This window comes from Pongo abelii, chromosome 8 (assembly GCF_028885655.2).
Source record: "Pongo abelii isolate AG06213 chromosome 8, NHGRI_mPonAbe1-v2.0_pri, whole genome shotgun sequence".
NCBI lineage: Eukaryota > Metazoa > Chordata > Mammalia > Primates > Hominidae > Pongo > Pongo abelii.
Genome location: NC_071993.2, coordinates 83,648,850 through 83,662,624, shown reverse-complemented (window position 1 = coordinate 83,662,624; position 13,775 = coordinate 83,648,850). Strand labels below are relative to the sequence as shown.

General features: G+C 37.6%; 1 protein-coding gene across 5 annotated transcripts in view; it reads right to left on the bottom strand.

Moving 5' to 3' along the window:
• The window catches only part of ANK3 (ankyrin 3), a 701,719-nt gene that overhangs the window by 544,039 nt on the left and 143,905 nt on the right, over positions 1-13,775 (bottom strand). Inside the window, exon 1 of one of the 5 annotated variants that reach the window (XM_054521783.2) lies at positions 2,551-3,276. The exons of 3 other annotated variants lie outside the window; for them this stretch is intronic. In XM_054521783.2, coding sequence (XP_054377758.2) covers positions 2,551-2,613 — 63 coding nt within the window. In that variant the 5' untranslated portion in view covers positions 2,614-3,276. Of the gene's footprint in view, positions 1-2,550; positions 3,277-13,775 lie in introns of those variants that run through there. One more of the 5 variants, XM_054521802.2, reaches the window with a different exon arrangement.

Sequence of the window (13,775 nt, the reverse complement as noted above, 5' to 3'; positions counted from 1 at the left end):
ATTTGACCACACCCTCCCCTGCTTCAGTATAGGTCATCTGGAGCACCCAGAAAACTTCTGGAATATTTGCTTCAGAATAAAAAGGTATATATATATGTATACATATTTTTCAGCAACAAAATATTGTAACCTTTTTCCAGAAAATACGGGGAGAAAAGGCCTACTCCTTTGAAAGATATCTCATTTTTGATATGTATCTGCTCTAACACTGAAAATTCTTAGTAAACTCTGATCAGTAAACTGGTAGAGATAATTCAATGGGACATTTATTTAGTGTCAACTGCATACAAGGCAGCATGCTGAGTGCTTTTGGAGGAAAATATCAGGAGGTTCAATGTGGTCAAGAGAATAAAGTAGGTATCTGATAGCTTGAAAAAGAAGCAGAATGTGTTAAGTGTCCAGACAGTATAAGGTGCTGTGTTCATCCAGAAGACTAACTTCCAACTAGGGAGAATCAAGAGATTTCAAGAAGAGGGCAAGATATGGGTTTGACCTTCAAGGATGGGTAGGATGTCACCCAGTGGGCTGGCACAGAAATGCATTCTCAATGGACAAAGAACAAGCATCAGAAGAATGATTTAATTCAGGGACTGGTAAAAACCCTGGTCTGGATAGAGTCAGATGTGAATGAAGTATAATGAGGGGGAAAAAACCAGAAATGTGGGTACAGGTTAGACTGGAGAGCTTCAGGCCCTATGGTCAGGAATTTGATATTCACTGAGCAGGCAGTAAGGAGTTTAGAAGGTACTAGGCAGAGGGTGATGATCAAAGCTTTCATTAAGAGTGCCCTAGTAGCAGTTGGGAGAGTGTGGAATGAAGGAAGAAGGGCTCAAAGCAATTGACTTTATATTCTGCTCTGAGCAGGATAACCTCATATGAGGAGACATGGAACACAGCTGGGAAAATTTCAAGGTAGACAGAGAGGGGAAAAAAAAGCCCATGTTAAAGGATTCCACATAAAAGCTCGATGATTTACAACAAATCCAGCCACTGCTCACTCTAATATGGATTGCACTGTCGTGGTTCATGTGTCTGTCTCAGCTCCCTATGACACTGTGTTCAGAATCATGGTGGAACCTGTCAAGACACTTAAAGCCATATCTCATAAACATGAGCAAAACTGACAGGTTTTTTGGTTTTTTTTTTTTTTTTTTTTGAGACCAGTGCCACTATGCTAGGCATTAAACAAATCATTTGTGCTGTGCAGCTGAGACCTGCTCCCTTGGGAAATCAGACTAACACCTTTGCAACATCATCAACCCCTGCCAAGGCAATGTACAAGAAGTCAAGGCTGACTTAAAACAGTCTGCACAGATTCACTATCTGGAAGACATTGAACCACTGCCCTAGAATGTTGGCATGTACATAGACATGACCTCAGAACAGTCTGCTGGTAGTAGGTCCCTTAAGAACATCATATTCAAATTAACCTTTTAATTAATAATAAACAGATTATGAACATTTTTTTAAATGCCTGATATATTCCACGAGTAGCTGAAATCTTTATCTTCTCTACTATAGCCACCATTCTGTATGTGTCCACTGTCTGAGCATACATTACATTGGGCCAACGAAGCATTTTAAAGAGGTAAAATTATATATGAGTCCTAGTAATTAAAATATTATATCTGAAGATTTTGACTATAGATTTTAAAATACAGCACACATTCTCCTTAAATATCTATGAGCTATAATCCTATTTTAGATATTTGTTTTTCTTTGTTACAGATGCACAACTGTCTTTTCCATTGGTGGCACACCCTAAAACCAAGACAATTTATAAACCACAATGGATCAAAACCAAATGACAGATCTAGGGAATCATCTTTTTTCCCCATTTCAAAATGAATTAAAAAGTTAGGAGCACCTTTGAAGATATACACATTCAAGAAAACCAAAATGAACCTACAGGTTTACCATAATCATCTATTAATATATTGATGATTCCTCAATTTACATGGAAAACAAAATTAATTTTTTGGATTATAATAGACGAACTGGGCATATGGCTGTACGACTGCAGGGTCGAATGCAAACCTGAGATCTGTCAGCCATAAAGTGATCAATAATTAAAATGGAGTTCACCTCCATGCTGTAATTTTAAAGTATAACTACAGGTTTCTCTAAGTTTCCCTAAAATATATGTTAAAGCTAAACATCTATACCATAATAATATTCATTAGTAATTATACCCTGTTGATTAACGAGCATTCTGTGAAATTTAAAGGAGAAAAAAACACACCCACCCACATACTTAGGACATGTGTTTACTTAATAATTCTGAATATCACTATGAAAAAAACACACCACTTCAGTGAAATCTAAATGACTGTATTTAACTGTTCAAATATTTTAGCAATGTATCCGAGTTGTGATGATTTTCCTCCAAGACAGAACACACCCATTAATAGACTGGAAAAACAAAAGCATTCAGATTCTAGCAGCTTCTTAAAAATCTAAAGCCAATCTCTTAAAAATTCAGCCTAAAGATCACTTCCTCCCCAGAGCCAGAGAACAATGAAGAGAACATGTTGCTTATTCATTTCTTACCTTTTTTCCTTTCCTTTTCCTATGAGCAGGTTTTGCATTTTTCTCCTTTGGTTCTTCACTCATCTTTCCTTTAAATCAGGTGAGTTTATAAAAGATAGATCACCGCCGGTATTCCAACATCCAAAACCACGACAAAGAGTCAAAGCATTGAGACCAAAGTCCATTTACGGGTGCTCCCCAGGCAAAGCAGCCGCTGCTTAAACCCAGCCCCTGCTGCTGTCAGAGACGCGGGCTGCTAATGTAGCCCTGTTCAGCTTTCCTCAGGAAGAAACTGGGTGTTCTCTACATCAAACAGTCAATTATTCTTCTAAAGAAAATCAATATTTTAGCCTTTCATTTTTAACTAAATCGTTACCCTGAGATAAGGTCCTGACAAGACTTTGTTGCTTGTTCCTCCACAGTGATTTGAGCCTGGAAATGGTGAGAGAGAGAGAGAGAGAGACACACACACACACACACACCCTCACACACACAGAAATAAGCTACAGACTGCTGACAAGTCTTCGAAGCCTTCCCAGGGGCTGATTTGCTGCTTCTAGCAGGCTGGGAAGCTGAATGTAAATTGCTCTCCGTGCTGCTAGCCTCCCATACTAACACATGTGTTGAATGCATCAGCGCATATACCGGAGGAGGCAGTCAGGAGAGTGATAAAAGATCAGGTTACTTGGTTTGTAAAAAAAACACTCGATGATTCAAACAATAAAAGAGACCTACCACTACTGGAGAAGTCACATCACAGGCTAGATTTTCTCCATGATTACTTTTTTTTTTAATGTGACATGCAAAAAAGATGCCAATCTTCACCTAAGGATTTCTAATGCAGGGTTTATGATGGAAAGCCCCATACCCAATTTGCCATGATTCATATTTAATCATTGGTTTCCTTCCATGAATATACCAACCAACCAACCAACCAACAAGAAACCCTCCAGAATATTCATGAAATACTAAGAGCAAAGCTGCTGTCTCTGTGGCAGAAACATTCTGTGCTTCTTGACTGTGTTTAGGGCAGTGCAGGTCTCAGATCACATTACACACTCCCCAGCTGCCCTGGCCACACACTGTGTCCACACTCCCCACTGCATGCCATCTTGAGCCCCAGGAATCTGGATATTTTCTGAGTATCTGGGGTATTTCACACGTGGGTGGAAACCCCCTCACCATGCCTTCCATCCATTTAAACACAGCCAAATTACTATTATGAGCTGTCATTTAAGCATCTTTAGAAGCATGCCAGATACATTCTGATTCAGGAAAGAATAAGGTTCTAGGAGCAACCACAGACAACCACTAAGATGAAAACAGAGCACTTTGAGCAGATAACTGACAGAGGTACAAAGTGAGAGTGGGGTAACAAGTGGGAAAGGGAGAAAGAAGGGGAGAGAGGGTTCAGGTCCATTCCTAGGGGCTGGGAGCCAGGAATAAATCATATCAGTTCCACACATACTAACATTTTTATTCAGGAGACATAGCATTCAAATGAATATTTACTTTTTCAGGAGAAATGGGATTCAAATGAATGTAAAACACAGCCATACAGGAAAAAACAAGTCACAGAGGGCTAATTTTTCAGTGGTATGTGTGGGGGGACTTAACAATGGTTGAGGACATGATACTAAAATAGTAAACCAAAAGAACAGATCTGTTTAGGCTGAAATCGTCCCCCTTTTTTACCTAACATATAAAGGGGGTTTGTGTCCACATTCAACCAAGATTCCTTCTCCTACACCTGAAACACCAGTCCCGGAGAAAGACACGAGTTAGAGGGATGCTTAGATGCTTTACCCAGGGCTGAGCAGGCCAAGCATAGGGATTCAAGTGACACGCTCAGAGAGCCATGTAGATTTTACCAACCATAGGGCAGCTATTTGAGCTACTTTCTATTTGAGGTGTGCGCATTAATTATAATAATACACATCTCAGTAAGTCTGGGATGGCCAGAATTCTGAAAGGTGTTGGGCATCTAATCACCATGTTCTACATTTCTGGTCAGACACTGAACTGCTATTTAACCACAGTTTCCATTTTCTGCCACTATTCAGTAACATTCCTCTTGTCATGCAATATAAAAGGTAGAACATCTCAAGATGGCAAAATAAACCTTTCAAGTTCTTCAGTGATTCAACCCTTGCTCATCTTCAAAACATAGGGAAATCTGGGGAACTGGCAGTACCTTTGCTGCTTCTACCACTCATTGACTTCAATTGGGTGAACCTTGTTTATTAGTTGTGTGTCTTTTGAGGGATGAGGATGAGGTAGATGCTTTATACAAATTCTTCATAAGCTAAAGAGTCTAAGCAGGTGGATTCAATTTTGACTTTCCCACCTAAATCTTGACATTCTTCACTAGGTAACCAACAGAGACAGTACATCCACCTAAAGTAATTTGTCTATAGTAGATTCCAGGCAGTAGGATTTACTTCCCAAAAGAAGACTTTGTCAACAACTATTTACTGACTATCCAAAGAGCATGGGCCTCTTTCTTTAAAAACAAAAAACAAACAAAAACAACTGAGGGGGTACAAAAATTTAGATTAAATTTAGTTCATTTACATAAAAATTTACAAGTTAATTGGGATTATAAAATATACAAAATACAATTAACATATGTCTGGCCAAGGGCATAGCACAAGAATATGTTTGAAGAAAATGTCTTTATAAAATTCTTTTTAAACTATAAATGTGTGTTTCAATTAATGTAAAATTTAGGAAATTGATCGAATAAACATGAATTGGTAGGAAATGAATGAACCTATGACTAAGAGTAGTTGTTTGCCCATTTCTTTGATAAAGCATGATCTTGGCTGTATTCATTTGTATATGTAAGGTTCGTATTACAAGCTGAAGTGCTCTCTGCTGGTTGGATGGAAAAAAAAAAAAAGGACGTTTAAAGACTGGATTATACGGCAAAATTCTACAAAAGATCATTTTAAGAAGGAATTATTCTTCCTGATGAGGAACTTGTAACTTTGAATAATATTTCAAGATGTCACATTGTTTAATCAGGTCTGACAGAAAACCCAATTTTGAAAAATATGTTTAAAATATGTCAAATTATTTAGATAGCAAAATGTATCATTTAAAGTTATAATTTAATAATAAAACTATGTGGCATATAACATGTTTTATGTCCATTTTCTGTAACTTGATAAGTTCCAGACTTTTTAAAAGAAACAAATAATTATATCTCTGAAACTGTGTTAAGGGAAAAAGAGCTCCTATTCTAGAGTTAAGGCCTTAAATCATCACAAAATCAATAGTAATTTAATTTCTAACAATGTAAAAACATATCTTCACTTTATAAAATAGGACAAATTTCATTTAAGGGTTGAAAAATTAAAACAACTTACCTTTAATAGAAAAGATATTACTTATTATTATTTAATGATGTTTCTCTACACCTCTACTCTAGAAATATGCATTCAAAGAAATAATGATTGTTTTAATAGCCCAAAGGTGTACCAGTGCATTTTAAATTAAAATTGCTCTGTGTAAAAGAGTAATTTGATTGACCTAAAAACAGTCTAGGGGTGATTACTTGTTTCAAAAATGTTAAATGTTAACTACTTTGCGGCGGTAATTTCTTTTCCACCCAAATTATAAAATTCCCTCAGCTCTTGGGGAAGTTAAATTTAACCTCAGAAAAAACATAAGCTGAATACATGGAAAATATCAATTTGGATGCAAAGCTCTATCAGTTCACCAAAGAGGAAAACACGACTGGATTATAATGTTCCCACACTTAACTCCACAGAATTCACTGCCTACTTAGAGTTCACTCCCGATAGAAGTCATCATAAACTAGTTGATACAGATCTGAGACTGTTCTATTTTTAAATTAAATAACTCGCATAAGAGGACACCAACCAGGGCCAACTGAAGTCTCGTAGAACAGATCTATTTTTAAAACAGAAAGTAGCTTGCCATAGGAGAAATAACAGGGTTGGGGTTATTAGGAAGCAAATTTTTTAAGCTATCTTCTGCATAAAATTCACTTGAAAACACTAACACTGAATACAATTGTTTGACTGACATGAAGGTATATCATATTAAAGGTAAAACAAAAGGAAGCAACAACCTCCCATTGATGTTCAGCAGAAATGCCTATATGAATAGGCTAATTTTATTTTTAAGGTTAGGACGTCATGCACTTACTGTAATTTACACTGCTAGTTGGCAAGCTAAAATAGTTACTAAATCTTACTAACAGCATTCCCTTGATACCATTCCTCAATGTTTAAAATACTTGTAAAAGTGAAAGGCAAATCCACAGGCAAATAAGCTGTTTTTTCTGAAAACAAAGGAATCTTTAGAGCTGAGTGAAACACTGAGATGCTGTACCCTCTTCCTCCACCTGTGGCAAGGGTTTCCCCTGAGACAAGCAGCCAGTTCATAGCATAGCTGGGACCAGAAGCAATTCTACTAACTGCTCTGAAGAGCTTTCTTTGCACTACACCAGTATCTCCCAGAGAATGTCAAGTTAGCAGTGAAATTTGAGATGATATTCAATGGTAAACAAACTTGTCCTTAATAGTTATGCACTTACTTTCAATTTGAGAAAGAAAAAAGTAACTAGGCTCCATCAGGTGCATTTCATGAAAACTTCACTGTGGGGTTTTGGTATTTACTTTGCACTACTTTGTGCAAATGCCATCAGAGAAGGGAACAGTACAAAGAGAGTGAGAGGAAATAGGTGGCCATTCTTCTTCCCACAGAGCTGGCATTGCCTTAGGCTAAGGATGGTCTTGTAGTTAGTTCCACCACATCCACCAGTACTCTTTCATTCTCCTGCTTGCCCACTATCTCAAGTGATGCTCCTGGGGCCCTAAACTTCCAGGCCATAGAAAAGATTTACAAATACTAAAGCATCAGAGTATAATTGTATTGATATGGTTTGGCTGTCTGCCACCCAAATCTCATCTTGAATCCTAGTAGCTCCCACAATTCCCACCTGTTGTGGGAGGGATGGGTGGGAGGTAACAAATCATGGGGGCAGGTCTTTCTTGCACTTTTTTTTATGATAGTGAACAAGTCTCATGAGATCTGATGGTTTTATAAAGGGGAGTTTCCCTGCACAAGTTCTGTTACTCTCTCTTGTTTGCCATGATGTAAGATGTGCCTTTCTCCTTCCACCATGATTGTGAGGCATCCCCAGCCATGTGGAACTGTGAGTCCATTAAACCTCTTTTTCTTTATAAATTACCCAGTCTCAGGTGTGTCTTTATCAGCAGCATGAAAACAGACTAACACATGTATGTATAAAAGTCATTACATTTTATAAAATGTCTTGGTATTTTTAATGTGATGAAACCATCTGAAGAAACATGCTCTATATATTAGGCTTCTAGTCCTCTTTTGAGTCTTCATATTGAAAAATGATCACAGCGACATTGGTCCATCTTCTTACAGCAACTAGAAATTCAGGTAGGTGTGGGGCATAAGTGAAGCAGAATGAGACTGTGAATTGAGTTGCAATTTCCAACCCATCCTCAAATATCTACAATGATTTTTGCCATATCTAATGATCATTTGTAAATTAAGATAGAAATTTTTAAACCTAGCTTAACTGTAAGCAACACTATTTGTGACAGTATGGTTTTGATACACTAGATTCATTTTTGACAATGCATTGAACTCTTCAACCAGGTCCATAGCAGGATTTTCCTGTTTTGTTCTGAGTTTTCTTTCTTTCCTGGTTATTCAGCCATATGCCCATTAAAATATAATGATATAATAAAAGTGTATTAGTAAAATAGGGAGAGACAGAATGTTCAAAGAGACATAGCTGTTAAATGCATGGTTTGCTTTTTATTTACTTCCTTGAACCTTTGCATTTTTGTTGGTATGGTTTTTTGAGCAGTGTAATTTTCTTTCACTGGGCTAACAATTTTCTCTAGAGGCACAGTGATATTTACATGACAGATATACATTCTTTTGTGAGGTGAGGAACTGATGAGTCATTCGTTTGATCTTCCCTAAATCCATGTGTTTTACTTAATAATAATAAAGATTCTAAATGATTTTAAAAGAATGATGATGATAGAATCTAAAGATATTCCCTTGCTTTGTAAAAGGTAATTTCCAGCAATACTCATATTAAAATGACTAAGAACTATGGCTGCTTATATTTGAGTCCACAGTGAAATGGTGTCAGTAGTTCTGCTTGGCTTTCTTTTATTGCTGTGGAAAAGTCATACAAAAGATGGACAGATACAGCTCCACTGGAGGTCTTTATTATCAAATATCCATCCAACACAGCAGCTTCCCAACTCTCCATATTCCAACAACATAGAACTATCAAGACCCTTATTTGTTCATCTCCTAAAATAAAAGGGATTAGAAAAGGAATTAGATTTTTTTAAATTTTAACTTAAATGATATTTCCTAGTATCTTAAAACTTTATTCTAATCTTAATGGTACCTTGCCTAAGACCAACATGATATAATGATGAGTACGTCTGGATATCTCTTACCTTTTATTTGGTTTTGCTTAATAATTGTTGGCATAGATGCCTGAAATCATTTGTTAAAGGAACAGGAGAAAAAAAAATGAGCTTAAAAGATTTTTCTGGCTGGGCGCGGTGGCTCATGCCTGTAATCCCAGCACTTTGGGAGGCTGAGGCAGGCGGATCATGAAGTCAAGAGATTGAGACCATATTGGCCAACATGGTGAAACCCCGTCTCTACTAAAAATACAAAAATTTGCTGGGAGTGGTGGCACGCACCTGTAGTCCCAGCTGCTCAGGAGGCTGAGGCAGGAGAATCGCTTGAACCTGGGAGGCGGAGGTTGCAGTGAGCTGAGATTGTGCCACTGCACTCTAGCCTGGCACCAGAGTGAGGCTTTGTCTCAATTAAAAAAAAAAAAAAAAAGATTTTTCTAGTTGCAAAAAATAAATAAATAAAGGAGAATAGGAGAAATTACGATGAAAGAGGAATGAGTTATTGAAGTGGGGAGTCTGTGGAATGAAGATTATGCAAGCTGTTCTAAGAAGCTCCTGCCTTATTTGTACCATCACCTGTGACATCAAAATATTGCCTCAGCCCCATGAGCAAAAATGATACTGACATTAAAACCAGGACCAGGTTCTAGCCAATGATATTTTCATTATGTCATTATTAACCCTCAGAGTAGTTGGAAGTCATAATTATAAAGTTAAGGTAACATCCTTAATTTTAAAATAAGTTTATACTGATTGCCATATAGTCTTCTGGATTTGTCATGGTCCTTGACCCAAGTTTCTCCAACCAAATAACTGAGAACACATATTCCTTTTAAAGTGATGGACTGCAGGACAATGTCAATCCTTTTATAATCATCCTTTAATTATTTGTAATATTGATGCTTTTGACACACAAATATGCCCCTAATCTTAAATGATTCGTACATTTAAGACATGGTAAAATGATTCAGAAAATCCTATAAGAGTCAGCAGTGAAAATGACATTCCTCTGGAGTTTACCATTCATTATCAATCTAAACATTTCTCAGTGAGGTATAAGGATGTGTGTTTGCTTATAACCTCATCAACATAAGTTAGCAACAATCTTTTGTCACATTTACCAAATTGATAAGAAAAAAATATTATGCTGTGTTTTAATTTGCATTTCTTTGGCTGGTAGAACACCCTTCATATTTCTTCACATTCTTCATATTCGCTAATAACTTCCACTACTTATTTTCTATTTTGTAAATTTTATTTTCATGACTATGCTTAGTCTATCAAGATAATCAATGAGGATGGACTTATTTTTAAGTCTAAGAAACAGAGGACTAAAGAAAACACAGCCTCTATTCTAAATCAAAGTGAGAAATGAATAAGTGATTGGAGAGCCACAGGTGATATCTAAATAAGTTTCTATAAAGTCCTGTTCAGATGACAGCCAGCATATAAACACCATGGTTTCTTTGGTATACTGTCTTTAGCTAACTCAAACCTACCACTGCTATTATAAACATATTCAAATTTTGCCCTTTTCTAACCTCCTCTATAAAAGAATTTTAAAATAAGAATTTTCCATGTAAATTAAAGTTAGCTTGAGACAATTAATCATTATATGATTCTGTATGAAAATTTATCTATCCTCTGGGATTATTCACTACAAAATCCTCCAAAGTTATTAAGAAATCTCTCCAAATAATTAACCTCAGTATACAAGTATTCTTTATTATTTAATTCTTGTAACATAGTGTATAAAATTTTTTTTCCCTAAAACAAACCCAACTATCATACTGACTTTGACTTACAAACTAAAGATATGCTCACTCAGAAACTGAAAATGTTCCCAAATAACTGAAAAGAACACCTTCACAGGGAATCTGGCCTAGCCCAGCTGTCCAGGCATTTTTCAGACTTGAAGGGTGGAAAAAATTATGAAAGAAATGAACTACAAGCTTGCTTTCTCTACCTATAAAGGAGAAGACAAAGTAGTCAAAGAGGGTCACATCTAGGTCCAGGCAAACTTGTATCATCTTTGAAAATGCTATCCCCAACATTCTGATGCAGTACAATATTCTGAAACTTAATAAACATGCATAGCCTGTAAGCTCCTGGCACAAAGCTTATATCAACTCATATGTATATCTTATGTGCCAGCACAGGGCCTGGTACAGATGAGGTGCATTATAAATACCATCTGAATCAACAAATTGACAAGCAACAGAGTTACAGAGTTTTGTGTCATGCTGGACATTGTCCTACACTAAAAGTGTTATTCTATCTAAAAACTGAAGCCCCATTTTACAATTTGATGTGGTGTGAGAGACAGCATTGACATAGAAACCTCAGCAGGCCACTTCTCACACACCACCAAAATATAAAGGTCATTCATAATGTGCATTTATCTGATGATTAGGGGTACCAAGCATCTTTACACACATCTGTTCAACATTTGTATGTCTGCTTTTGAAAACTGCCTATCCAGGTATTTTGCTTTTTTTTTTTTTTTTTTTTTTTTAAGACAGAGTCTCGCTTTGTCGCCCAGGCTGGAGTGCAGTGGTGCAATCTCAGCTCACTGCAAGCTTTGCCACCCAGGTTCAAGTGATTCTCCTGCCTCAGCCTCCCAAGTAGCTGGAATTACAGGCACCTGCCACCATTCCTGGCTAATTATTATTTTTTTTTTTGTAGTTTTTAGTAGAGATGGGGTTTCATCATCTTGGCCAGGCTGGTCTTGAACTCCTGACATCCTGACCCACCTGCCTCGGCCTCCCAAAGTGCTGGGATTACAGGCGTGAGCCCCAGTGTCCAGCCATTTTGTCCATTTTTTAATCAGGTTATTTGCTTTTTTGCTGATGAGTTGTTGGAATATATTTTAGGAATTGGAAGCCAACATGAGAAAAGGCTGCAGCTTACTATTCACAATAGCAAAGACTTGGAACCAACCCAAATGCCCATCAATGATAGACTGGATAAAGAAAATGTGGCACATATACACCATGGAATACTATGCAGCCATAAAAAGAATAAGTTCATGTCCTTTGCAGGGACATGGATGGAGCTGGAAACCATCATTCTCAGCAAACTAACACAGGAACAGAAAACCAAACATGGCATATTCTCACTCATAAGTGGGAGTTCAACAATGAGAACGCATGGACACAGGGAGGGGAACATCACACACTGGGGCCTGTTGGGGATTGCGGGGCTAGGGGAGGGATAGCATTAGGAGAAATACCTAATGTGGATGATGGGTTGATGGGTTGTTGGGTGCAGCAAACCACTATGGCACATGTATACCTACGTAACAAACCTTCATGTTCTGCACATGTGTCCTGGAACTTAAAGTATAATAATAATAATAATAATAATGAAGAAGAAAAGAAGAAGAAAGAAGAAGAAGAGAGGAAGAGGAAGAGGAAGAGGAAGAGGAGGAAGAGGAAGAGGAGGAGGAGGAGGAGGAGGAGGAAGAAGGAAGAGGAAGAAGGGGAAGGAGAAAGGAAGAAGGAGAAGGAGAAAGAAGGAGAAGGAGGAGGAGGAGGAGGAGAAGAAGTAGAAAGGAAGAAGGAAGGAGGAAGGAGGAAGGAGGAAGGAGGAAGGAAGAAGGAAGAAGGAGAAGGAGAAGAAGGAGAAGAAGGAGAAGAAGGAGAAGAGAAGAAGAAGAAGAAGAAGACGAAGAAGAAGAAGAAGAAGAAGAAGAAGACGAAGACGACGACGACAACGATGACGACGACGACGACGACGACGACGACGACGAAGAAGAAGAAGAAGAAGAAGAAGAAGACGAAGACGACGACGACAACGACGACGATGACGACGACGACGACGACGACGAAGAAGAAGAAGAAGAAGAAGAAGAAGAAGAAGAAGAAGAAGAAAAGGCTGCAGCTTGTCCAGAACCACAAAGTGACCTTGAGGCAGTACATCTATCTGAGGCTGTACATCTTCCTGAGGCATTTCTACTGAAGTTCCAATTGTTTCCTGGATTTTCCTTCCTTCCTCTCTTTTTGTCTGAAACTCAATGACGCCCCCATATAATTAGATTTGTACATATTACCAATCCAGTTTGACAAATATTCATTATGCCTGTAATATGTGCCAGAGTTGAGCAAAGGGCTGAAGAGGCCGAGGTCACCAAGGCCCAATGGGACTTGAGGCAGATGTACTACCTCAAGGTCACTATGTGGCTCTGGACAAGCCGCAGCCTTTTCTCATGTTGGCTTCCGATTCCTAAAATAATTATTTTTATATAATATATTATATAAAATATAAATATATTGATTCCTTCTATATTTTGGATATGAGCCCCTTTTCAGATGTATAGTTTGCAAATATATGTTCCCATTCCGTAGGTTGTCTTTTTGTCTGTTGACTGCTTCCCTCACTGTGTAGAAGCTTTTTCGTTTGATCTTATCACCTCACTCCAGTCACAGTGGCTACTATCAGAATAGCAAAAGATAACAAGTGTTAGTGAAAATGTGGAGAAAAGAGTGCTGGTAGAACTCTAAATTAGTACAGCCATTATGGAAGGAGCAATATGGAGGTTCCTAAAAAAATTAAAAATACGACTACCATATGATCCAACAATCCCACTACTAGGTATATATCGAAAGGTTATAAAATCAATATGTTGAAGAGATATCTGCAATCCTAGCTCATTGCAGCACTATTCACAATAGTCAAGATATGGCATCAGCCTAAGTATCTATCAGCAGATAAACGGATAAACTGTGGTACATATGCACAATGGAATACTATTCAACCATAAAAAAAGAATGAAATCTTGTCATT